General features: G+C 48.2%; 1 protein-coding gene across 5 annotated transcripts in view; it reads left to right on the top strand.

Annotated features, from left to right (window-relative positions):
- TANC2 (tetratricopeptide repeat, ankyrin repeat and coiled-coil containing 2) overlaps positions 1-27287 on the top strand; it is a 248650-nt gene that overhangs the window by 143206 nt on the left and 78157 nt on the right. For all 5 annotated transcript variants that reach the window (XM_040617492.1, XM_040617490.1, XM_040617491.1 and 2 more), the window contains 2 exons: positions 4888-5074; positions 18490-18753. In XM_040617492.1, the coding sequence (XP_040473426.1) occupies positions 4888-5074; positions 18490-18753 (451 nt within the window). The remainder of the gene's footprint in view (positions 1-4887; positions 5075-18489; positions 18754-27287) is intronic.

The raw sequence follows: 27287 nt of genomic DNA, 5'->3' as shown, positions 1-27287 counted from the left end.
GCCTGCTGGAGGCAGGGCTAGCGTCCAAACCGGACCGCCTTGCTCAGGGCTGGTCCAGGTGAGTTCTGATGCTCTCCACGGATGGAGACGGACAGGCTCTGGGCAGCCTCTTCTGGGGCTTGGCGACTCCAGTTGTGAAGGACTTCTTCCTTCTGCCCAACACATCATGGCCCGGGTACAGCCGGTGACATAGTGTCATGTCCTTTCCCTTTGCACCCCTCAGAGGAGCACGGGGGTGCCTTTCCTGCATCCCCCTGCCGACGGCGGGATGCTGCGGGTGTCCCTCCATGCGGTTTAGCCGTCTCTTCTCCAGGCGGATGGAACCCTTTCCATCAGCCTCTCCTCCAGCCATCCCACGGTCCTGGTGGCCCTCCTCTGGCTCCCGTCATTTACCGCTGGCCGTCTCAGGACATGAAGCCTGGCCAAGCCAAAGCTGCCACTGCATGTCCCGAAAATCCAGCTCACCTTCCCAAATGGAATTTCTTCAGCTACCCCACCCAAAGTAGTGTTGGAAATCACACGGTGAGATGTCTGTGGGATTTGCAAAGTTTAATTCTTCCATTAATCATTAATTAATTAAAATCTGATTGAGACTTTGACTACTAGTTTGCACTTGAATTTAAAAAGGAGAACAATTTTCTAGGTTTTAAATGTGTTAATTTCCATGGCCTGGGCGAAGAAAATGTTCTTTGTATCGAAAGCTGGGACTCGGCTGCTGCTTGTTATTCTAACCATGCTTTGCCTTCTCAAGCGAGAAAATAATTATTTGCAATCTTACCAGGGCTTGAGCTAAAGTGGAGATAAGGAATAGAGGTGTTTTCACTAAAACTGCCCCAATCTGTAAATCGGCACGTTGCATTCTCATTCGGTTGCCTTATTTTGAATAAGTCAAAGGATATATTCTCTAATCCAGATCGCTATGGAATTGTGTGGTTTATGTGCTGTCTCTTCCTTAATCGTGCCTTCCTTAATGAGAGATCGCAAACGCTGAAGAATAAATCCTTTTTCTCCTACTTTTTGGGAAACTATTTTTTTAACTGCACCGGCTGCCAGAGAAGCACAAAGGACAATGAGACTGTGACAGAACAGTGTAATTTTTCAAGGCTTAGCGAAAATGTGACAGATGAAACAGCAGCAATAATAATACAGAATGTTCTGTCAATGGAAATTTATATTTAAAACTTGCACAGAGGAACATTTTCCTATATCAATACAAAAATAAAACATGTCAATCAATGCCAAGTGATATACCGTGTTATTTAGTAATTTCCAGTTGCAAGTAGCTTGTTCTTAGGGGGCTGCATTGATAGCACTACAAATAAAAAAGAATTTAGGAGAATATCACTTTTGGCTTTTCATGAAACAATAGTGTTATCAGCTGAAGGGAAGATGAGCCTACTGTTCTTGCACTGCATTTTAATGTGCTTTGAAGTGTAATTTTTCTGTGTTTTCAGGTTAGCGGATGTTATTTTGTTAGTACTGGGGTAAGTTTCAGCCAAGATTTGTTTAAAGTCACAGGTGAAACTGACACAGAAAAACCTCACCCGGGAAGATTTATGCTGGTAATAATGCTTCACAGGCTGAAAGATCCCACGTGGGAGCTGATTAAATTTTTAGATGCTGCAGTATGAGGTTGGAAGGCACCTCTGGCGATGGTCCAGTCCCACCCACCCGCTCAGAGCGGGGCCAGCTCGCAGCAGGTTGCTCAGGACCGTCTCCGCTCGGGATTTGAATATCCCTGTATCACCCGTGTCAGATGCTCCAGTTGTCTCTGTAGTCCGTGGCCGGACTCGCTCCGGTATCCCCACCTGCCACCAGTACTCCCCGTACTGGGGAGGCCAGACCTGGGTGCAGCGCCCCAGGTGTGGTCCCACCAGAGCGCAGTAGAGGAGACGCATCCATCACCTTCACCCGCCAGCAGCCCAGGATGCCCTTGGCCTTCCTTGTCCAAACTTAGAAATTATGTTATCTGAAACTTGATGCAGTTCATGGTGCTGTCAGCGAGTTAAAGAACATGAATATTGGAAAAGGTGATTTAATAGCTCAGGTGTGCTGATGGAGTCTGATCAGCTGTGATAAACCAGAAGAGACAGTTCCGCTGTGGTGGGTAGCTCTGTGAAAACATCTGCTTGATACATAGCAGCAATCTGAAAAGAGCCCCGTGGTAGGTTAGATTAAGAAGAATAAACCCCAGCAATTTTAAGGGGGGGGGGGGGGGGGGGGGGGAAATCATGGGATATTTTCATTGAATACTGACAGAAAAGTAGTTTAAAATTTGGCCACTAGAATTAATGACTTAGGAATAATTCTGCAAACTTCAAAAGAGATTTACAAAAATCAGTACGGTATTCAGACATCTGAAAAGATTGTGGTATGGGAAGATGAAAAAGGTTCGTTGAGAGAGAGGGCGTCTGACAGGTGATGTAACAAATGTGTGAAACCAGAATATACTGGGACCCAGAATTTATAGAGCAGTCAGCTTGCCTGCCATTCCTAGAAGGCTGCAGGGGAAAAAAAAAGAGATGTATTTCTAAGTACCTGGAACATATAAGAATGGAAAATAACAATAGCGGTGACCCACGAGCGGCACGGCAAATTGGATGGGGAGAGGAAGGCGTTGGGTTGCTTCTCCCGAGTGCTTCAGCTGCCGATGTGGTGGCAGCCATCTCCTTCGCTGGTGGGCGTTTTGCCTGGGTACCGGAGGGAGAGCATCAATTATCACGGAAATACTCACAGGGTTCATTGTCTACCGCGTTGCGGTCTCTCCATGTAATGTATGAACGTGCCCGTGGAGCTGTCACATTAGCGCTTCGTCCCCGGTTTGTCGATGTGCTAATCCATGTTCAGGGCACTCTGTAATTAAGTTAAGATCGATGCAGCTGCGCTGGCGTGAAGGCAGAGGCATGGGGCAAGGGAGGGGGATGCCTGCCTCGGTGCCACCCCGTCCCGCCGCAGGCAGGGATGCTCCGTTTCGCCTCACATGCCGGGGCTGGAGTGTTTACACTCTGAGTAAGGATTTTTACAAACCCCATTGGGATACCTTGGACAAATGAGATGGCTTCCTGGTAGCTACACATGGTATCTGCCTTCTGATTTAAAAATCAGTAAATCTTTCACATGTTCTACTCGCAAAAGTCTGTCCCAGGCATTTTTTCAGCTTCAAGTATGAAATAGTGAGGAAGGGGTGGGTGGGGGAAAAAAAAAAAAAGAGATGTCAAACCCGCTCTGCAGTTTGCAAGCATGGTGCTCTCTGTGGTCACCTTGGGTTCAAATGACATGGAAAGAGGAATACAAATCTGTACGATCATTAGGGAAATATTCGCACAGAATAAAAGAAACTTCATTTAAGCAAATTCCAAATGGGGAATTAACCTTCTGCAGTTCCTTTCTTGGGACCAATATCATTTTACAACAGTGAGTAAGATGCTGTCCGCAGAGGCTAACTATGGCAAGAGAGCACGGGGACAGTGTTCTGCAGCGTCCCCTGAGAAGGGGGAGATGGGGTCACCTCCCCTCTGCGGGGGCTGAAAGAGGAATTTAAGGGATGATCACATGCTCAAAAGCCCATTTATTATTTTTTTTAAGAGCTTTCTTTGTGCACCCCCATCTGCGGGAGGGAGGTGGGCTGCTGGGCTGCCCAGGGCGAGGGTGCCGGCTCCTGGGTGCTCGCACCCCGGCAGGGTGCCCACCCTGGGGCGCGGGGCTTCGTTCTGCGGGAGGCAGACGCTGAAGTTGCCCGTTTTAAGGTGATTCCCAGGTGTCTGCTCTGCAGCCCGGCCTGAGGGTGACGGAGTTGCTGTGCTGGGGGCAGACGAGCATCTCCCCGTGCTGCGCAGCCGTTCTGGCTCCCTGCAGGTGCTCTGGGGCTGCCCTCCAGGGAGGAGAACCTTTTGCCGGGGAAGTTTCTGTATCCAGCAGCCTGTGGTTAAAACAAGGGCGCTGTCTTGTATCGCAGCTTCTCTCAAATTGAATTCCAGGGCTTTGTTTTCTTAATAAACTAATCTCCGTGCGCATATCACATATATATCACATGTATAAACTCTTGCAGGTTTTTTGCACGCCATATCTTACAGGGCCTTTCCAAAATAATGCTGAAAGCACCAGATTTTTTGTGCTGCTTTTTTCTTTTTTTTTTTTTTTTTTTTTTTCTCTGCCTTTGGAGAGCAACCCCTATTACATTTCTGGTGGTTTTTTTTCTTTTTTTTTTTAACTTTTATCTGGTGGGGAAGCCATGCCTGGGTGGGGAAGGGCTGCCTCACATCTAGGTGAGGGATTTCAAGCTTCCTCCTTGCAAGGATGTAAAAGCACTCTTGTTTTTCTTGAATGGAGGAAACATTTACAAAGCAAAATAAAAATTGCAGCAAAATAAAAATTGCAGCTCCACGGAGGCTTGGGAGCAGGCAGAAGGGACCCAGAGGTCTTTGTAGGGTTTCCTGGTCATGCTGGTTCGTGCTGTAAGTGGAGGTGAGATCACGCTGTGTGCTTACCTGTGATGTAAGCATGTGCGATACATGCTGTATCGTGATTTTTGCTTATTTGTGCTTTTGCTTTTTCATATTTTTTTTTACTTCCAGTTCAACACTAACAAAATGATCGCAATTCCTAATAAAGGAAGGAATTAGGCTTTTAGTAAATACCACTGTATTTCTGTTTTCTGTGTTGCCTATTGAACGTGGAAGCTGGAGTCTGTAAGGCACGCAGCAGCAAACGAGCGCAGTGTCTGCATTTTCCCAGGTGCATGGTGGCGCGGCGGGCACTGTGAACAGTAAAGCGCTTTTTAACTCCACCGTACGGAGCAGATCCTCAAGTATGAGCTATAATGAGACTTTCCCCCCTGCCCCCTGCCCGGCTGCGGTGAGTGACGTGTTCCCTCTTGCCGTTTTTCAGAGCTCGGCCGTGACGCAGCGCATCAGCCCCTGCTCCACGCTGACCAGCAGCACGGCCTCGCCGCCGGCCAGCAGCCCCTGCTCCACCCTGCCACCCGTCAGCACCAGCGTCACGGCCAAGGACTGCACCTACGGCGCCGTCACCAGCCCCACCTCCACGCTGGAGAGCAGGGACAGCGGAATCATCGGTGAGTCCTGCCACCTCCTCCCCCTCGCTCTGCTGCCCGCCCACACAGTCACCGGCGGCACTGGCTGAACAAGTTACTCGAGATAATCAACGCGTGTTCGCTAATTAACGCGGGGGTTTTGCATTATTCAAGTTAATGCCGTGGTGACCCGAGGTGGATGGTGCCCCTCCGTCTGCCACTCATCATAGGGAAAGCTGTGTAGAGCTGGTGCAAGTTGGGATGCATGAAGTTAATAAGCAAATTAATCGATGCAAAATTTTGGAACTTGTTTAAATGGTGAAAGAGGAAGAGTTTTATCTTTCTTCTCCTATTTTTGTATCCCAACTTTACCTTTTTGTTCCTCGCAATCTTTCTTCCCAATGCCTCCTTTAACTCTAGTGGGGTTATTGGGGCTTTTTTCTACCAAGTTTTTCTTTTGTTCTGTGTCCTCTCCTTCAGCTGCTGTCCGTGTCCATTTACAAACATGGAGGTATTTAGAATCTTCTAATTTAAGAGAGATGCCAGCTTTTTTTTCACCCAGTAAGGAAGATGGGATGGTCTCGGTGCCAGATACAGGAATTTCAGAGGCATCTATTTTTCACCATTTTCCTTCCCTTAATGTCATTTAGTCCATAGCCACTGCTCTGATGTCAGAGGAAAGAGAATGGCTGATGGCATCACGTTCATAGTTCAAATACTGTTGGATTGCATTATTATAAATGTAAAAGACTGATTGATTACCTTCTGTGCCCCGTGAGTGTCACTGCCACCCTCCCGGTGACTCTGTGCCTCAGAAGTGACCTGCTGCTCTTAAGCTCAGCCTTGGGCAGGAGCTGGGTTAAATTAACGCAGATTTCAGTGAATTTTTGTAGCTGCTGTAGCAGGTTTTTCATTCAAGCGGTCTGTAGGTTGCAATTGTAAAGGATCTTGGGAAAATAACAGGCACTGATTAATTTCTGTTCGGTGGCCGTAAAGGTGCAAGAGGAGGAGAGCGATGTCTGTGTAACGTCAGGTGGGATGGTCCTGCCTTGAGTTGTCCTTGCCACGTGTGAGTGTTTCTCCAGCTAAGAAGATTTTACTTTGCCAACGGTTTAGTAGTGCTTAAAAAAAACCCAGCAAGGAGGGTTGATAATTTAGGGAGGTTAGTTGTACTAGTGATTAATATTTTCCGTGGCTGATCAAGAAACCTGGGCTTGGTTCAGCTCCTGCGTGCCGCAGCAACCTTTGTAGCACTTCTGCCTGCGTGATCTTCGAATGCAAATATGTAAGCTATTCTGAGCCGCAGACCGAAGTAGGTTAATGAATTCTGGGAGAAGCCCTTGCGGGATCACACACCCGTCGTTCTCTGCTCAGGATGCCCCATGGCAGAGCTTCACCCCATCCAGCCTGCCCCTTGCCGCCCGGGTGGGCTGGGGGGGCCACGCTCAGGAGAAGTGGAGGCTCAGTTCCAGCCGGGTCCTGCCTCCATTCTAAGACCTGAACGAAGCCCGAAGCGGAGCAGCAGAATCAGTAAAAAAGCACGTGCTCTGCTTTTTCGAGCTGCTCTTGCCCATGAGACCCGTGGGGCGATCGGCTCGGCACAGCAGGGCTGTGGGGCTGCACTTGGGCTTCCTCGGGGCTTTCTTGTCCAGGTGGAAGCCCGAGGAGCTGTGGGCAGCCTTTCTGCTGCACTCACAGAAGCGGCAGCGTAACCCCGATGCCTGATGTGGTGAAGTATTGAGTCTCTTTGCTCAGCCTTTCTGCCCTATCCCTTTTTTCAGTAGCTCTATAGTAATTAATTTTTAAGTCTGGAATGTTCACCCCAACCACCGCCACCCCAGGAAGGTTCTCTCTTCGAGGTTCTTCTGTCAGGAACGTAGATTTTCCCATGGAAACTTGGGAAATAATAGAAGGTGTCTTATCCCAAGGCTATGTTAATGTATCCCAGATGGAAGAGTCGTGTAAAAGTATGTTCGTGTGGAGTAAGGGAAGGACTTCTCACGGCTTTTCTCTGCTGGTGTTTGCACTCAATGGGAAACAAGAGCCTCCTTCTCCCCTTGTTTCTCTCCCCCTTTATTTTGACAATAACATTTTCAACACCTTCTTACTCTGGCATTTGATAGAAGCTGAACAGCTGTAACAAATTGTGGGGAAAACAGTCTTCTCCCGTCATCCTTTCCAGCAGTGAAAAAAAAAATTGGGAGGTTTTCCACGAAGTCTGTTTTTCTGTACCTCCGCTGTCTTCTGCAAGCGTGAGGTCAGCTGGAGCCGGGGGGGCCGTTTCCCGGTGGGAGTTGGATGCGCGGTTTGGTCGTTGCCCTCCGGCTGGGGTGGGAACCGGGTGTGTGGTGATGGTGAAAGGTGCTCTCTGCATGACAGCGGCTCCCTAGAATTATTTTCACCGCAGAACGGAGCGGACAAATTGTCCGCATGCAGGGAGCGAGACCCACCTCGCGCTTCGCGCTCCCCTTGGGAACAGATCGGCTGCTTCGTTTCTGGAGGGTCAGGGATCAGGTTTCCCTTTCGGTTGCATTCCTCGATTATCAGATACAGATCTTGGATGCATGTCCCTTGCTCGCGTTTGTTCCCTGCAAGGTTGGCTGGGATGACGTGGCTTTTGGTCTGAGCAGCTTCGCGTGGTACCTCAAAAGTGTAAATCTGCTGGAGATTTCCCTGTCAAAGCTACTTGTGGTTTGGTGTGTAGAAAAAGAGTGAACATTTCCCTGGGTGTTTTGTGTTTCCTGAGTCACGGTCCCTCCCGCTCCTCCCAAATATGTGCTTTAAGCTATTAGCTCATGAGCTCCCAGAAGGTGTATTTTTCTAATAGGCAGCTCCAATAAATATATTTTATTTATTATAAATAAATAAATATATCTTATTCACCCTGATAAAAGCTTTGGTTCGGGGAAGATCTCTTGATCTCTGCCTGAGCTGCAAGGAGCATCACCTCCAAATCTCGCGATCAGGAGTAGCCACCGAATTTCATATTTTAAAAACACAGAGGCTTGAACACGTGTCCCAGAAGGTTAGCGTGCCCTTTGTAAAATATTTTGAGAATCGGCAAAGGGCAGAAAACCATTAATCAAGGTGGGAAGCTGATCCTACAGCATTACGTATGCTTGTGGCTCTCCGTGTGATCTCGCTTAGCACAAAAGGGGTTTGTACATATTAAGCTTATTTTCATGTCTATATTGCTAGACACAGCATTAATCGGTCAAAGTTGAATCAGAGTGTGGCTCCTCAGACTCCGAGTTCCCTGCCTGAAGAGTGTAACTAGCCACTAAGGTGTGTGGAGTGGCCGTTTTGGTGTTCCAGTTTGGATGTGGGTACCAGTTTTTAACCAGTCAGGTTTTTTCTATGATGACTTGTCCTCTTGGAATTTTTCCTGTCCATTTGTATGTCGCCTCTGATATAATTTCCATTATTAGAGAACAAGTGTGTCCTGTTTCTAACGCGCCCGGCACAGGGACTGCTTGGCGCTTGCAGATAATGTTGAGAAGTGCATCGCTTGGGTTAGAACCAGACTTATTTTGAAATTTTAGATCCTCTACAGTAGAGGGAAGTTCAATCTACTTTGAAAGCGTAAGAAAAAAAAATGTTACAAGGTCCAGATCTTCAAATTCAGGCACCCTTATTTGTAAAAGAAACAAAATGGGGAAGGGGGGAGGAGGAGAGGGGAGGTGAGCCAAGAGGAGAGAGAGGAGCAAGTCAGCCCTTTCTCCTGGAAGCCACTAAATCCTTTTCATGTAGAACAGAATGGCTGGTGAAAACGCTGACCTGCCTTTAACCTCGGCATAGCTTCCAGGGGTTTTTGGCTCTCGCTGTGTAGAAGCAGCCAACTGTTAATGTTCAAAATCTGCTACTGAAAAGAAAACTGGTCAAGGAATCACGTGCTGCTACGGGGGAACTTTGCACTTCACGCCCCCGCAGAAGTGGACTGTAAAGTTTTGCTGTTTGAATGCAGCAGAACAGAAGAAAATCTCCAGCAATTCTAGCAAGCCTGCAAAATAAAACAGAAAACATTTCTTGCCAGTATGAACACCACAAGCACTCGGGTGAGCTTTACAAGCAGCACTTGATGTCATTTAGCAGCAGCCTCCCAAGGGTGCTAAAATTTTGAAGGGCTCTTTTCCGTGGTGAATCTTCCTGGGGAAGTGCTGTAATTTACTCCGGTATGAAAAGAGGCCACGGTTTTTCTGAAGGTAGAGTCCTGTGATGATCTAGGCTGTGTTCCCCACCTAATTGTTAGGGGGATCGTCTTGAGCAGGGAAAATAGGTGTGATGCTAAAGCCGCTTAAAGGGCAGCCAGCGGGCTGCGTAAACCCTCCTGCCCCGCACCGCAGTGATGCGGACAGGTCTAACACTGTGCGGGCCGGTTGCCTTCACTTAGATTTTGTGCAATTTTACAATGAAGAGCAAGATGTAAAGGACCCCCGTTCCCTTCTGGAGGTCTCTGGCATGTAGCTTTTCTCATGTTCTTTTTTTTGGTGTTTTTCACTCTGGCCCCCGAGCTTTTATCGAGTTGCTGCTTTCTACAGGTTTGTGTGTTTGTGGGTTAAAAATAGGTTTGTTAATAAATTAATCTGGAGTTTGTGCTAAGCAGAATAGATGCTGCTGGCAATAAAACAAGATAGATTTGTTTGCAAGTTAAACTGCTTTGAGAATGGAACAAAGAGCAGCTCGAAAGGCACATCAAGATAAATTTAACTCAGGTTAAATATTTTTGTGATCTTACAGCTAAAGCATTTGAATCAGTCTTATGAAATGCTCTGTTAATAATGAATGAGATTTCTAAGAATTAGAGATCTTTTTTTACCTCTCGCCAGCTTCCATTTGGACTCATTCCCCAAAGGAGGAGCTCCCTGAAAAATGTCTAATATTGATGAATAATGAGCTTTTGTTCACTGATGCATCTGCATATTGCAGGTGACGGGGCTGATGGTTTAGGAGGTGAGGAGGGGGGCTATTTATCAGCGTCTCATCAGCTCTTGAGCAAAATCAGTGGGCTCGCAGAGTCCCAGCAAATGAATTGCAAAAGGACACCATCTCTGAATCCTGATTAAATTCCTTCTCCGTTTCATTACAAGGGCAAATTAAGCAGAAAGCGAACGTGTGCGTGCACACGTGGGGCGTGGTTGGTGTCGGGGGTGAGAAGCCATGAAGTCATGAATCAGAGTTCTGCCTTCCCCCGTGTTAAGCCACTGAGGCATCAAGGGTTGGGTTTGGCACCAAAATCTGACCTTAAATACTGGATGAAGGGTCAGCTACAGGTGTTTGTTGTGTTACTGAAAAGACGTAAGGAGAAGGAAAAGTGTTTAAAGCTGAGGGAGGTGGCCCGGAACAGATGTTATACTCAAACTGTGAAATTTGCTGCGGTTTACGGTCCAGCCCGGTAGATGGAAAAAAAAAAAAAAAAAAAAAGAGTGAAAAATTGAAAGAAAGAATTAACTGAAAAGACAGATCAGAAGACAGCTAGAGGAAAATTCAGTGTTGTCAGCTCCCACGGTGTTATTTTGGATACTGTGGTAAGTGACTTTTCTTTAATGTTTTAGCTGTTGATGGCGTGAGATTAGATGGGACTCTCAGCTTTTATTTTAAGACCAGCAAGATTTTAATCTTCATGGTTATGAAAAGCTGCACAGGGATCCAAGCTTGCCCAAAAAGTTGAATGCCAGGGATAAAATAACTTCCCTCCCCTTGTGCACACACCCCCACACATGCTCCTTTCTGCTTTCTTGTTTAAATCTGAGAATTTTAAAATCAGTTTCAAGACTGTCGTGGACATAAAAAAAGAAGAAAAATTGTCCTTGCTGATGCTAAAGAAGGAAAAAAAAAAGGTGAACTGATATTGATGAGACAGGCAAAAAGAAAGAAGGATCCAAAGTGGTAAAAGATGGAGAGTACAGAGAAGGCACTGAATCAAGAAGGCGATGGGAGTTGGTGTAGGGTTGAAGGGATGTGTATGTGCATTTCTTCTGAAAATTTAACAGCCTCACTGTTAAAATCCAGTGGTTCCCTGTAGCTGGCTGTCACGGTGCCACCCCCGGCAGCAGCTGAGCCCTGCGCAGCCGCTCGCTCCGCACGGCACGGTGGGGGAGACAAGGGTAAAAGTGGGAAAACTTGTGGGTTGAGATAAGAACAGTTTCATAACCGAAGTCAAATATTAATAATAGTAAATTGTAGTGAAAGGGAAAATAACAAAAAAGACAAAAATAAAACCCAAGAAAAACAAGTGATGGGAAGGAAATCCAGTTGCCCGCTGCCCGCTGACGGATGCCCAGCCTGTTCCCCAGCTGCGGCCCCCGGACACCTTTCCCCCCATTTATATAGGGAGCACGATGCCATATGGTACGGAATATCCCTTTAGCTGGTCCAGGTCAGCTGTCCTGGCTGTGCCCCCCAGCCCCTGTGCCCCCCATCCCCCTCGCTGGCGGGACAGGGGAGCCTGCAGAGTCCTCCCCGCTGAGCAGCGCTTACACCGAGTGTAAACATCGGCGCGTTATCGACGTTATTCTCATCCTAACCCCAAAACGCAGCTCCATACCAGCTGCTAGGGAGAAAAATGAGCCCTGTCCCATCCTATCCCACCTGGAACCAGGGCACGGAGGCGTGCAGCGAGGTGCGGGGAGGGGAAGGACGGCGGCCGGGGTCGGGTGGGCAGGCAAGGGGCGTGCAGCCCTTGTCCGTAGCATCAGTGCGTCGCTGTCGCAGAGGCGGTACCCCAGGTGTGCACATGTGGTTCTCTCAGAGGGGTACGTTTAAAGTAAGAGCGCTTAGGAGCATGGCAGGGGTTTATGATGCTTTGGTAAATCCGCCATCAAGGTTGCTGCACCTGTCTTAGATTTGGAAGCTTTTTAACAGATTTCTAAAATGTCTGTAGTAGCAGACTGTGCTTGGAAACCTTCATTACTTTATTTCCGCAAGTGATAAACTGAAGTTGGTTAACTAAAGCTTTGCTGCTCTGCTCTGTCTCACCGGCACAGCGTTCCAGCGTGTTGTGCTCTGACGGCGCAGCGCCTCGCTCTGCTGAAACGCTTTTTACCCAGGCCTTGCCTCCCTGCTCCACGCAGCGCACAGGTACGAGCCCCGCGGGGCATTCGTGCCATTCGTCATCCCGCCTGTCAGCCGGCGCGGCGGGGAATTCAGCTTTAGAACAGGACGAGCGCGGGGTCAGTACGATGCTGCTGTCGGGGTATTTTTCATTAGGTTTCAAGACCTGTTGTGTGCGGGCCGTGATTTATAGATACCTTGAGGCTTGCGACAGAAATGGTTTTACCTGTTTCATCTCTGCCTTTCTACAGGATTGTTGATATGAATTAAGGGGGTGATTTCCCTGCCCGCCCCCCCATTTGAGGCCAGTGTTGTGAGAAGTTAAACATACCAAGAGCGGCGTGGATTTGGACCTCAACCTCGAGCAGGGCAGACTGAAGGTTTTGGGGGGCTTTTTTTTTTTTTTTTTTGGAATGGAGAAGCCAACTCGCTGGCTGATGGTGTGTGGTAGAGAATACAAAGCCCTCTAAATGCCTACCCTCCCCCCAAAGCCCCAAGTGCTGCCGGGGTTGGGGGGGCACGGGCAGGGCTGGGGCTGGGGCTGCTCTGCTGGCCAAATCCTGCTCGGCAGCCGGGCGCCCTGGAGAGTCCGGGGCAGCGCAGCTCTAATTAGGTGTATCCTGCTGTGGCCAAGTTTATGAAGGCTTATGTAGATTAGGGTAAAAAATTGATTTTACTCCTTGCTAGCGTTAGCTAGGAGTTCTCTGCTGCGGGACGGCAGGTCTGGTTCGGTGCGTGGCTGGAGGCAGGGGGGAGCATCGGGGTTTAGTGCCTAACTTCAGTGCAACGTATGAAGCTCGCAGCTTTGCCCCAGTTACTCCTTTAAAGCAACAAACCCCCTCTTTCCTACTTCAGATGTTATAAATCTTCACGTATAATTAACGTTACAGCGGTTGGTCATCATGAAGGGGTAGCTAGAGAAAAGCGCTTTCTCCTGCAGCGCCGTCTGAAAGGTGGACGTGAAGGTGGGTGTTCAGATCTCTGCCTCAAGGAGAACTGGATGGGGTGGTAAAAATCCCCTCCTGTGTTTTGACTCAAGACAAGTCGTGGAAAGCCTCGTGCTCCGGCGCATAGGCCAGCTTGCAACTAAATAAGAAATAATATTTACCATCCTGTATATACGTGATGAAGCTCTCCCAGAAGCGTCGCTCTGTCTGCAGTGGCATCTAAGGTGCTGTCTTGGATGAACTGCTGCCTTGGTACAGTTCTGGTTTTGTCCCAAAGAAATAAAAGATATTTTAAAGCATGTTATTTGCAAAAAGTTCTAATCAAAAGGTTTCACCGAGAGAAATGAGCCAAGTTTGAAAATGAAAGCTTGACACAGGCAAGTCCTCTGCCAAGGAGCGTGCGGGCGTAAATCTGGAAGTCTGAAGGCCAGGTAGGCTTGGAAAAGGACTCCAGCGTCTCTGGAGCGTGTCCCCGTCTGGTGTCAACGGCCACGTGTCTTCAAGGGCTCCCAGGCTGGGCTGCTCGGAGCTGGGGCGGGTGGTGGTGTTGAAAGCTGGTGGACAGGGACACGGCAAATCCTCGGAGAAAGCTGCGGAGGGGCTGCCTGCATCCTCAGAGGGTCTTGCCATGTTCCTGTTCATGGACGTGGTTTAGCACTCGGATGCTTTAGGTGCCTCAGATTCCGTGTTCATTTTAAATAGTGTGAGACTGCGTGCCAGCAGAGACTGGAGGTACATATATCTATATTTAAAAATAAATATATATCCCCCCCACATCTGTATATACAGGTGGCACTACTCCGGTGCTGTGGAGGCCCCCAGATGCCTCTGCACTGGGTTTTGCGTGCTCTGCGTGTGGCTGGCGCCGCTGCCCCGTCTCGCTCCGTCCCTGCGATAACCCCCTCGGTGCCTCGGCGAGGGCTCCTGCCCCGGCACACGCCGCGGTCTGTGGGAGCCCGGTGCAGCAGGGTTCTGGTTTTTTCTCCAGGGTCATGCTTTCTGGCTGGATTTGGGGGTGAAGAGAGCCTCAGGTAGACGCGCGTTCCCCGACGGCCTCTGCAGCCCCTCTCGCATCCCGGTGGCTCCTGCCCTGTCGCCCCCGGCCCAGCGTGTCCCATCACTAACCTGATGCGCTGGGTATCGGCTGTGAGAGACTCGCGGTTGCAAGATCTGCCTCTCAGCAGATGGCTTAAGGCAGAAATTCCTGTTCTTTGATGGATTTGAGGTCATCAGTTTATCTTTCCAAAATGTAGAACATGCTGTCTTGTACGAGGTTGCCTTTTTTTTTTTTTTTTTTTTTTTTTTTGAGCTTTTGGTTGATCAGGGATCCTTGAGTTTTAGAATCTTCAAGTTATTAGAATGATTAGGGTTGGAAGGAACCTTTAAAGATCATCTAGTCCAGCCCGCTGCCACGGGTAGGGACACCTCCTAGCAGCCCAGGTCGCTCTCAGCCCCCATCCAGCCTGGCCTGGGACACGCCAGGGATGGGGCACCCTGTGCCGGCGCCTTGCCGCCCTCATTGCAAGTGAAATCCCTGGGACCCGTAAGAAACTTTCTGGCAACGTCTGAAGGCCCGTTCGTTTCTTTTTTAAACCTTGCATTAAGGAAGCATTAATTCTTCTATCTCCATCAGCATGGCAGTTCCGTTGTTGTTTGCCACTTGCCAGTGGCAGGGATGCTGGGAGCCCCCGTGGGGACGGGGGTCTCCTCCCGAGGCTGTGACACCCCTCACTGTGCAGCCCCCCGAGCCAGCTGAGCTGTTACCGGCAGCAAAACCCTCAGACGTCGAGTCTGTGGCGCGTGGGTCCGGCTGGGTCCATTGGCAGTGGGGCAGTTTGAAGGATGTCACCGGGGGGGCTGCGGGGACTCAGGACCTCCTGCCTGCAGGCTGTCACCTGGGCTCGCCAGAGCCATGGCTACCGGCTAGAGAGCTGGGAGACCTTGAAGGATGAGCACAGAATACTTCTGTGGTTTAGGCGTTCGAGCTAAAGAGAGCCCGTTTTTGGCACAAGCTGACGTTCTGATGCTCCCCCCCCCCCCCCCCCCCCCCCCCCCCCCGGCTGCCTGACGACAGGAGCAGGGACAGCCGTGTCATCATGTTGCTTTGCAGCTGCCGTTGCCTGTTTCACTCAGCTTCTCCGCTTCTGGATTAAAGCCCGGAAGATTTTTAACATGGAGATAGGATTTAGGGATGTAGTGATGCGACAGGAGTCCTGTTGTGATGTGAGGGTGGGTCGTCATTCCCCGTGCAGCAGGGATGGGCACTGTGAAGCACCCACGGGGGGTGATGGGGAGGGGGGCTTGCACAGCCCCTGTCCTGGAATACCCTCGGCACTGCTGGATAGTTTAGGGTGTGGGTATGGCAAGCTTACAGAAATAATGTTATTTTGCAGGTTTCTTTCTGATTGTGGGTGGTCATGGGCTTGATGCTACCGGGGAGTGACGTGAAGTTCGTTCTGCCCAAGAAATGGAGTAGAACAGAATATTTGCGGTGGGAGGGGGCTACGGGGCCGTCCCGTCCAGCTGCCCCGCCGCTTCGGGGCTGCCCAAACCTTTGTACTCCCTTTACATCAACCAACTTCGCATCACCAGCTTTTTACCTCGGAGCAGAACACGCGGCGTCAGCCTCAGCGGTTGCAGATAACGCGAATTTGCTGAAATGAGACGTGGCTTTCTCGGGTTTTGATTGTGCAGTTGTAATTTCTGAGCAGCTCCCCGAGTCGCGCCGTTAGTGAGCTTTAGTTCCCCCAGGAGACACGCTCTGCGTGTCGGTTCATGTTGCTGGCTCGTAGCTAACTGCACGCTTTTTGCCTTTTAAATAAAGTCAAAATTGGTTTGGTTTAAAATAGCTCATAGAAGAGATTAAGTCCACAGAGCAATTGCTTCCAGCCTGTGTAGCAGTACTTATATCATCCAGGGCTGTTCAGAAGGTAAATTAATCCACAGGGAACAATCCTAAATACCTGATTCAATGAAGAGTTTGCACATAAACCAGCTTTAGTGTAAAACAGTGAAAATTATGTTTAAAATGAACACAAATTGACGATCAGAAAAGGGGCCGGCAGGACTTATTAGCTCTTGTTTTCTTTTTTTTTTTTCTTCATTTAGAGAAAACTTATTTTGACACATAGTTGTTTTGCTTTTCCTCAGCTTGATGTGTTGGAAGGTGATTGATTTCCGATGCTGATGTGTTTCTACAAAGATTAGTTAGACACATACTAAGATAGCTTTTTTTAATCAATGGATTTTAACAGATTGATGGATATTATTTTTTTCTGTAAATGCACTGCAGACCCAGGCTTTGAAACAGAGATTTTCTAGAAAACCATTTCAAACATCTTTCTCACTATTAAACAGTTCGAGGGAGCGAGAGAAATCTGTGAACATCTGTTTCTTGGGTTTATCTTCTTTTCCTATGCTGAAGTGTAAACAGGTGTACCTGACAGCAAACTGGTTTTTAAATGCCAACAAACAAGTACTGGTTCTTAGCGGTTGCGTGTGTTGGGTTTAGGTTTCAAATATGTTACAAACAGGTAAATTTTGTAACGCTTGATGAGATAGGAAGGTATTGATCCCGCTGCATAGACAGGAAACTCATACTGAGAAATAAAATGATAGAAATAGGGGTAGAGGCTGGAGCTGCGTAGAGTTTGTTGGGGTGGATGAACGAATTGCAGGTCTTGGGTTGGTTTTTTCCATGACGATTTCATGACTTCAGATGTCAGCAGTTAATTTCGATTCCTATTATAATAGCATTTAACGTTTCTAATTAAGCCCGATTAGTCCTTGGTCATTTCGTTCACGGTTTTACACTGGGGATGGAGTCGTAAGGTCTGGTGGCACCTCGGGGGGGGGGGGGGGGAGAAGCATCCCAAGCCCCCGGCTTTCAGTGTCAACACTTCTGTATTTCGTCAGCTCTGTGTGGGTATTGCTGAGAGTTTAGACTGAACACCTGGTTTTAGGCAGTGAATTCGTTCCTGTACTCAACAAATGACGGGCTAAACCACGTAGCGCTCTGCTGCTGGGTGTGTTCAGAAAAAACAGCAACGTAACCCTTTGTTTTGTGCGCTTTGGCTGGAACGTCTTCTCTAGGCTGCTCACTCACAAAACTTTGGAAAAAGCTTTAGCTTAAACGCATGTGAGCCTTCCGAGTAATTTATTTTTTGTGTTTATCGATATAATATTGATATAATTTTTGTGTTTATCAATATAAAAAATAATGTGTTGTTAATGAGGCAGCATCTCCCTTGGTCGAGGAGTGGGCTTTGTGGCACCGAGGCTGCCCCTGAGGAGGCGCCCCGGTGTGAGTTGTGCTGCTGACGAGACATGGGAGACCCACGCTGTGGTGTCCAGGGACAGATGGCACAGAAATTAGCAGAGAATTTGGACTGGGAAAGGTATTTGCCACCGTTAAGTGAAAATGCCTGATTTCAGTGGATTTTGCAGGCAGATCTACAAGCACAAGGGCGCATCAGGGTATTCAGGGCTGCGTTGAACTTCAGGGTTTGGAATAGCAGTGGAGATGCGTGTGACTGGGGCAATGAGAGGACAGTGAGCTCTGGTTCAGGAGCTCTCTTTTGGGGGGTTGGTTTGTTTGGTTTTTCCCTTTTCTTCTTTTGTCCCGTCCCCAACCCCCAGGTTAGGAAGCAGGCAAGTCTGACGCTCCGGGAAGCTGGCATAGGGTGTTGGGACCTTCTCCCCATGACTGAGAGGTCTGGTTATGACCTTGAATATGTGGGAGACTAAAGACGAAAGGGAATTCAACAGCCCGAAGGGAGTTACAGCCCGTGGATAATTGCATCAGAATCCAGAAGAGAAAATACCGATGGGGAGATGATGGTAGCGGTGCAGATTGGTGGTGTCTCTTCCCCACGTGAAAGTCAGTATAGCCACAGTCCTGATCTGCAAAATGAAATAGTATCAGGGAAAGCGTGTGGATTGCAGTCCAGCTTCGTAAAAACCTGCTGTCAATCGAACAAGACACTGGGTTCGGTTCCCTGAACCAAGCTAATCCGTGAGGGCTGGTGGTTCATGCGGCGGCTCCCCGCTGTCCGGCATCACGAGGTTGTGCACTCGTACAGCCCTTCCCTGGAAAGGTGGTGACTGCCATGCAAAGCAAAAGGTCCGAGGAGCACCGATATTTTTTGCCTTTGTAATTTCTGGTTTCTGGAATTGCATATTTGAATACAATGCTGCACACGATTTTTAATACTCTTTGTAATTACAAATGGCTTTTATCAGTATGAGCCAAAACATTGTAGCCTAAATGTTCTGTTAGAAGTTGTAAGCAGGAACAGTATCATTAAAAACTAAACTCCATAATCTCTGATTTATGTGAATGTGGAAAATATGATGAACATCGCTTTTTGGCTATTGCATTGCACAACTCGGTGCAGAGCAGCATGTGTGCGAGCCGTTCTTTCTTCGTTACTCATTTTGTTTATAATTTCTTCCTTCAAGCTACTTTGACAAGCTACTCAGAAAACGTGGAACGCACTAAATATGGAGGGGAGAGCAGTAAAGAACTTGGATCCGGAGGAAACCTGAAACCTTGGCAGTCCCAGAAATCCAGCATGGACTCCTGCTTGTACCGCGTGGACGAGAACATGACGGCCTCCACCTACAGCCTGAACAAAATCCCGGAGAGGAACCTGGAGACGGTCCTGTCCCAGTCAGTGCAGTCTATTCCTCTTTACCTTATGCCACGGCCAAACTCGGTAGCAGGTAAGAAATAAACGTCGTTGCCTTGAGGTCAGAGTGCGACACGGTGCGCGCGTGTCACAGCCCTTCTCATGTCCCTGTGATCCAAGGAGAAAGCTCCTTTCCGTAGTCATCCTGGGGGGCTGGGCTCGGTGATCTTAAAGGTCCTTTCCCAACCTCAGTGATTCTATGATTCGGTGATGAAGCGTGACAAAAATTGTCATTTCGTTTGACTCCTTGCTTCTAAATGGAAAATTTCTGGGGGGAAAACTGGTTGTGCTGGTGTTTGATGGTTATTTCAGCAGTCCGTGGCCCCTTTTGTACGAAATTGTACAACTGTAAGGTTGTTGGAGACTGTTTAAAGGAAGACGGTTCTTTGCTCTCATTGCACTGCAAATAAACTTGGGTTTGAAGTACCACGTGATTCCAAGACGCGATAGCCTTTTCTACCCTTTCAAAGGGGGTACTGCAAGTAAAATCAAGCGTCTCACCTTCTCTGAAGGTCTTAAGAACTTTGGGGTTAAGAGAATCCAGAGCCCCCAGGCGCACAGAGCCGGGAGCAGCATCCCTGCCCAGCCAGGCTCGCTCCATAACTGGACTGGGTTTCCTTTCTAATCCCACTTTGGACAGTCACATGAGATTTTTATAGATGCTAAAATCTGGGCGCCCGAAGCAGGGGGGTACAGCGACACGTGCTACTTTGCTGTGTCTGAAGGACTAAAAGTCTGGGATTTCAGAGCGGAAAGGGGACAGGAGAAAGCGGGAAGCTCGGCTGGCGTAGCCTGTTTACTTGAGGTTCATTTCTTACAAATGACACTGTGCAAACACCTTCGAAAGGAAACAGGGTAGGTCAGGTCCCAGCAATTTAAATATGCATATGTGTTGGTTTAATTGGCTTGGGAAGCTGTTAGCTTGCTTGATGCATTTAGAGGCAAATATTGTTTCAAAAGAAAACAAATCTGGCAAGATTCTGGAATACCTTTTCCTTCTAGACAATTTTGTTTTCTGGGGGTTTTGCTGCTTTTAAGTCGTATGTCTGCTAGCACAGTTGCATCCCAGGATAAATTGTGGTGGTGTTAACTATGCACAAGAATGCAAGATTTGGTTTAACCTTTTATCATCAAATGATTACATGTTATCTCGTGTAAGTTTATGGAACCAGAAAATTATGTTTTCTAGGTAATAGATTTATATGGGTTTTCTCCCCAGAGCAGTTGACCTCGTTATCTGTGTGCGTGAATGGTGGGAGAGGGAAACCAGATGTGGTTTCATGGTTGACTTCAGCCTATCTGCAAAACGTGCCATTGCCCAAGGTTAATCCTGCGCTGACTGCCAGCTCCGCGCCCTTGCACCAGAGCTACACTTGGGGTACCCGTTTGATAAACCAGATCAGTAGACTAATCCGACTGAAAATTAACCCTCCAGAAAACATCGATATCAAGTTTGAGCCACAGGTCACTAGTGTGGAGGCAAAGCGTGGCGGGGAGCGGGGCAGACGGCTGCTTTTCTTTCGGTGATAGCCCACATTCTCAGGTGATCATGAAACCACAGCTTTGCTAAAACACTGTTGTTGTCTTTCCCCCCACACAAAAAAATAAAAAAAAGGTTGAAATTATATACAAGCAGTCTATTCTTGGGAAGCAGATCATGGCAGCACTTAGACCTTCTGGCTTTTTTGTCTTCTGTTTTCTGATTGTTTTGGGGTTTGTAAGCTTCTCTCCGAATATCTCTGAATAATGGCACAATAGTGTTTGTTCCTATAGCAGCCTTACAAGCAGCCGTAACGCATCCCTCGCTCACCAACCAGCTTCCCACTGGAAGCACTTCTCCAACACGTCTTGGCTTCATCTCGCATTTTATTGCATATTTCTTTAGAAACAATTAAAAGTACTTTTTTTTGGTAAACACTTTCTCTTAAAAAAAACAAACAGACCCACCCGCACACCCCCCAAAAGAACCCCAATCAAAATCCAAAAGAAACTCCATCCCACTCCAGGCTCTCGTGTACCATAAGATGCTGAAGAGGGACGGTGGATTTGGCAGAGCCGCGTCTGGGTTTTGGCAAGTGGCTGAGATTTCTGGGTTGCCCCATCTGTGTACCTTTTTAAAAGCCGGGCTCTGACGGCAGTGAGAGCGCATCTTCCGCAGCCTGGTGGCCGGTGCTGATGAGTGACGGCGCGGGGTAGGGATGTTAAGCAAAACGTGAGCATCGTCTCTGTGCATTAATACAGAGTTTGAGGCGGGGGGAAACCTTAAGGAGAGACTAGCCGCTCCTTCCCTCCGAGTACCCCCACGAGCAGCTCTTGGTGACGTTCCCATCGGTGCCACCACACGTCACAGCCATCCCCCTTAGAGGAGGGGGGCAGCCCAGGCACCAAGCCCATGCCACCTTCAAATTCCAGCAAGTCTTTTCAAAGCTAAAAATTCAATTCGGCTCCCAAAATCGCTTCCGTGCACCGTTGGCAGGTGGGCTTTGTCAATGCGGAGAGGAGCCCAGCCCGGCTCCGTATTGTCCTTTTTGTCTCAAAACAAGACAAAATTTTTTTGATAGAGAAAAACTGGTTTTGGTCTCCCCAGGGAATCCTTTAAAGAGCATCTTCTCAAGTTAGCATTTCATCTGCACTTTCTTTCTCGCAGGCTGGTGGAGGTAAATATTCTTTCAGCATTTTTTAGTTATGTCTCTCTGGAATTCCAAGATTTTTTGGTCTTTTCTAGATTATACTCTCTCTGCCATTTCACTTACAAAGTCCCTATCGATTCACAAAGAGAAGTGGTTCCCCCAGTGTGTTCCTCTTCTCTTTGGGAGAAAAGACTTGTTGCCACAGCGCAGGCTGAGAAATTTGGATTTCCATCAGCTAAATTGCAGAAAACCAACTGGCATGAAACACTTGTACAGCTTTCAGCTTGGAAACTGAGACGTGGCCCGCTCTGGCGGGGTGCAGGGCACGGTGGCCCCCCGTGGGTATTGCCCTTGGCTTCTCCTAGTTTCTTGCAGTCGGAGAAGATGTACCAAATAATTTTAATATTGTGCATTTAGTGGCTTCTTGTTTTGGCAAACGAGACTGCAGATTCAGACTGCTTGAGTTCAGCGTTTTAAGGTCAGGTGGCTGAATTTTCTGAAAAGCTTTACCGTTAACTGTTCCACCACATTAGATGGGAAAATAAGGGGAAATGCAGCGTTTTGCTGGAGGTGAATTCCTGCACTGGGCACAGGGGAGAGATCCCAGCTCCTCCAGCTTCGCCACCTGGGCACAGCTGGATTTCCTTGGTGTTGAACTGCTTTTGTTAAATCCCTCTTGAGGCTCTAAAATTCTGGTAATGGCACTGGCTTCAGTGGTCTTGAGACAGCTTCATTTACATGATGATCATGTTGTTGAGGAAATAGTTGTAAAAATCAAGTTTAGTCCTGATATAACTTGAAAATTCACTCTTATTTGGGTGAACTCCAGCCCTAACTAATGTCAAATGTAACGGACTACCAGGTTAGAACCACCCTTGCTTACAGAGAAGAAAAAGTCACGTTAGTATTTTAGGATTTTAAAACAGTATTTTAAATTGGTTGTGCACGGGGCAGTGGTTATGTTTTCTGTTAACCTCAAGTTATAGCTCAAATCCTTTTTGTTTAGCCAGTGCTATATTATACTTAACTGGGGGGAGAGGGGACACCCACAAAAAAGCAAATTACATATTTTCTTAGTTTTAATTAAGGAAATTCCCTTCCCTTCCTACGCAGTGCAGGCAGGGAGCGCGGGGCGGTGTGCGCTGCCTCTCCAGGACGTGGCGTTCGGAAAGTGCAACCCTGTAACCACCAGCCCAAACCACAACCCCAAATCACAAAGCTTTAAAAAAAAAAAGGAAAGGCAGGACATGGAAGGGAACAAAACAGGGAGCCGGGGTAACGTGCGTCTGTGCCAGGGTGATGATACGGAAAAAGTGTCGGTGATTCGGCAGCGGCGCTGGCACAGGGTCCAGAGCAGCCTCCATGGTTGTGGTACTGGTAGCCACAGCAAGTACCAAAAAAGCAGTTATAATTCTCTTTTTTGTTGTTGTTGCACTTACCTGTTCTCCAGTGATTTGGGTATGGTTTCAGAGGGGCAGGCAGGAGCTGCTAGCGAAATTCTTTGCAAAAAACTACCCAAAAGAACGAAAGCAAGCGGTCAGTACTTCTGCACGGTGCGGGACTTTTTACCTGTCAGGAGAGATGGGGTGTGCTCCAAGATGAGAGGGGGCTGCTATTTAGAGAGGTTATGATCCAAGAAAAAAAAAACTATAAAAGTAATCCCAGGTCTTCCAGTAATTCTATAAAACTCCGTTTTACAGTCGAGCCCCATATGAATCCATTTGCTTTGCTCTTTTATTGTTCCCAGAAACAGAAAGTTTCAGCTGCCTTGGCTTCCTACCCCATCCCCGGCAAATATGCACAGTAATTCATTTTATACCTCAATATTTTTTTATACTAATCATTGTCGGCACTGGAGTTGGGCATTCAGATTTTTGAATGAACACAAATTTCTTGGGAAATTTTGCGTTTTGGTTACACAATGAACGTCTCTGTTTCCAGAAACCAAACATGAAATCTTGTGTTACTTTGGCCATGTGCATGGTTTATAAGGTCTGTTTAAGCGTTAATAGAGAGTTAAAATGCCATTATTTAGTACTGGCTCCTCTCTTTTTCCTTGTGGAGAATAGAAAATAACAGCAAATACGTTATTAGTTATTAACTTGGAAATCTTTATTCGTTAGGAAGGTGTGTTGTTGGAGGTGAGGGCAGGATTTGTGTAAAACCTGTGAATCCCGTCATTGTGAGAGCACGGGGAGCAGCTGTTACCTCGGAGCATCCTGCATCCCAGCAGCTGGCCCTCTGGGGGTGGTTCTGGCAGAGATCTGAGGGTCTGGCAGGCCTGCCTGCCTCTGCCTGCACCGCGCCGGGCAGAAGCACAAGCTGACAGCACGAGAACAGGTATAAAACGGGTCGTGGAAAGTGTGATGCTCAGAAAAGCAAATCCCTCCCTCTCCGGAGGGCAGGCAAACAGGAGATCGAGCAGCGGGGTTTGAGCAGGTGAGGGAAGTGATTGGAAGCAACTGATCATAGAAATGGGGGTTTTCCTGCTGAATTGAGTTCATATTTTCCTCCGTCCCATGGCTTCTCCAGAGGAGCCTGGGGAGAGGCCGGGGAAGCCGGGCGGGAGCAGTGGTCCCTCTCTGGAGCTGTGTGATGCGGAGCCGCAGCGAGACCCCGTTGAAGAGCACACGGGAGGAAGGAGAGCAGAAGCTTGTTAGGAATACTTCTAACTCTGCCCAGGGGAAAGAGAATTGGTACAAAAATAGCAGAGAGAGCAATGGGATGTCAAACACAAGGCACTGCAGCAGGGGGAAAGGGAGCTGGAATGAGATCGGCCGCAGAGCACATGCTTCTCCGCCAGCCCTGCCATGGTAGCTGCGGTGCAGCATCACCACAATTTACACCTTTTTTCTTTTTTTTACTTTCTTGTGATGGGGTATGGTTGGCTCTGAATTAGATGCAGCTCTTCACATGAATTGTTCCAAGGAGAGAGATGACATGACGATGCTTTGGAGAAACCCCAAATCCTTAGCATTGTGTTTGGCCATTTCTCAATAACTTAAACCGGATAATCCAGCCAAAAATTAGAAGTCATTAAATCTGAAACACACTTATTAATAGAGCTGTCAGGAACCTGAATTTGGGGTACATGGAGAATACCTGGTAATATATAAAAAAAACCCTGCATGCATCAGCCATGGCAAGCTGAATCCCTTGACTCAGATGCGAGCAGCACCCCTCCCCCAGCAATCCCGCATCCCCAGATCACCCTGCCTGCAAAACCCGCCCCTCCCTGGGCTGCCCAAAGAGGAATTTCAAGTCTGGTTGGTTGGGGTGTGATTCACATAGTGCATCAACAGTGAATTATCTTCCACTATTTGTTTGCCATTTCCCTGGGAGAGTTGCGCTGGCGATGTGCAAGCACTTTTCAGGAGGTGCTGCTGCTTCTCCGTTGTCCTCAGCTGCAGCCACCACCTCCTGTTACACGGAATAAGGTTCGGCATCGAGGGGAAGCTTTCAACAGTTTAATATTGTATTTTCTAAGATAGATTGATCTTGCATGATTTTTGAAGTATAGAAGCATATTCACGGGAAAAATTATTTCTGGTTCTCCCGGCCTGAGGTCTTTTTAATTATTCCTCGGTTCTAAATCAGGAAGATAAATCTCAGTTCTCAGCCTGAGCAGTGGCAGGATAGTTGTCCTGACAATTGCAGAAATAACCCGTGGCAAAGTGTGCAATGGATCCGACAGCTCGCACTGTCTGCATGTACGAGCCACCTCGGTGGCGGCTGTGGGATGACGATGATGGTGAAGGCAGGAAGGGAGCCTGGCTTTGGGCTGCTGAGGGACAACTCCTGGCTTCTCCCAGCACCAGCAGTAAATCAGGCCACTGGCCGTCATCCTGCTCTTCTCCGGCAGCACATAAAGTCGTCATGTCCCCCAGAAAACATCTGGGACTGCAGCTGGCTTCGCCTTCCGCAGACAGGACAGGGGCTGAAATGCAGACTCTTTAAATAAATAGAATGAAAATAGAAAAACCACCAACGGGATTGCAGTTCTTCCCAGGAAATGGAACAATTCTTCTTCCAGGAGCCTGCACGTGTATTGTAGGACTCAGAAAATGTTGAGTTGTTGCTGGGAAGCCCTTTCCCACCCAGCTGCCACCAGGACAGGCGACACGTCGGGTAGATGCTCTCCACGCCTGGCGGAGTGCCCCTGCCGCCTGCCACCCTCGCTTCCTGCTCCTCTTCCACCTCCTAGAAGATTAATGCAATTTAGAAACATTTTTCAACCCTTTGCATTAGAAAAGCTTTTTAATTATGTGACTCCACAAGTGCTGGCGAAATTTAAGTTCTGCAGAAATCATCGAAGTCCCAGCATCGCTAACCCTCCCTGTAGCTGCCGGCTGGCGCGGATGTAGGCTGGAAGCCATTCCCTAAGGATGTTTCCGAAGTCTGGCCCTGCACTGACAGCTGTGCTGACCGGTTGTCCATCATTTAGGCTTCAGGAATCTTGGCTTCGTGGTGAAAACCTTTCCCTGCACAATGAGTAGAAGATCCCGTGGCCCAGAAGGAGAAGGTGGGAACATGGGAACAGGAGGCACCTGGCTATATCTGTTCGATTGACCGTGGGCTTTAGAAGTATCACAGGATTCTGTTCATCTGAAGCTATTCTAAAAGCCGGTTTGGAGGACTTAAAAAGGAGAAAAAAAAAAGAAGAAAGGTCAACCTTCTCGGAAGGAAAAAGTTGAGGCACCGATACTGGCAAGTGAAGGACATGCCGTGCGGGGTTTTGCCTCCGTTGCAGGAGGTGCTGTGCTGGATCGGGAGGTGCTGTGCTGGATCGGGAGGTGCTGTGCAGAGCGGGAGGTGCTGTGCTGGATCGGAGCAGCTGGCAGAGTTCGGAAAACTGGGTTTCAAACCCTGGGCACTCTCTGGCAGGGAGTCTCTTCATCCGGGTTTTTCCCACAGCTTTAAACGAGCACAATTAGCACCGATTTAGGGAACCCCGGCGCTAGTTGTGGAGCAGCCAGATGTTGATGCTTCTGACACAATCCGCTGCAAGAAGTCGCGTCCATTTGGAGACTGGGATGCGGTTTGGGCAGCACGGGCTGTGTGTACGATCTGTGCCCCGGCAGTCACCGCCTGGCGTTAGGAGGATGCTCGGCGCTGGCCTCGCCGCTGCAGATGCTGCGTGTCGGCGGTGCCGGGTCTTCTGGCAACCTTGGTGTGCCCAGGATTAGCTTGTAGGAAACTGCAAGTCAAAAAATTATTGGCAATAATCATGTCGTAAAACTGATTGTCTGCTCGAGGACCAATGTGAATTTTCAAAAAAAAAAAAAAAGAAAGTTATTTTAGTTTTTTAGTGATGACTGATTAGGGAGGGAATAATTCTTGGGTTTAACCGTTGCTACATAAATCGGAAAAAGGAGCTTTTATCAGTTTTTTTGTTAGGTTGAATGGTCTTGTATGAAGAAATTAAATTACCAGCAAGATTAATGTTTCTGGTCATCCTTGATGGATCTTTACATGCTTGACAGGATGAAAATGGGACTGGAGCAGGGCTGAGTATGGGATTTAGGGGGAGGAAACTGTCCTTCAGCGGCTCAGAGAGAGACACCCACCCACTCCCCCCCCCCCCCCATATATATATATATATATATTTATCAGCAAGCACAATACGGGGAGTTTTGTTTTCTTTCCTTTTTTCTTTCCGACAGGGTAACTTGAGCCGAATTCATGAGGACATTGAGCAGAAGTCGGGAAGGAGACAGGGCAGTGTCTCCGCAGAGGAACAGCAGTTCCTGTGGCCAGCGAGTTTGTGTATTGTATGCAGCGAGGCCTGGGCGAGCAGAGCTGCCCAGCTGTGTGTAACGTGTTAGTAACTCCTGCTCAGGGGTAGAAAATATGCCTGGAAAGGGCGATAACCCTTATCCTGGTTGAATGGTCTGCATGAGCTTACTGCAGTGCCATTTACAAATGGGAAAAAAAAGCA

Source organism: Falco naumanni, chromosome 18, assembly GCF_017639655.2.
Source record: "Falco naumanni isolate bFalNau1 chromosome 18, bFalNau1.pat, whole genome shotgun sequence".
Classification (NCBI taxonomy): domain Eukaryota; kingdom Metazoa; phylum Chordata; class Aves; order Falconiformes; family Falconidae; genus Falco; species Falco naumanni.
This window is presented reverse-complemented; position numbering and strand designations above follow the sequence as displayed.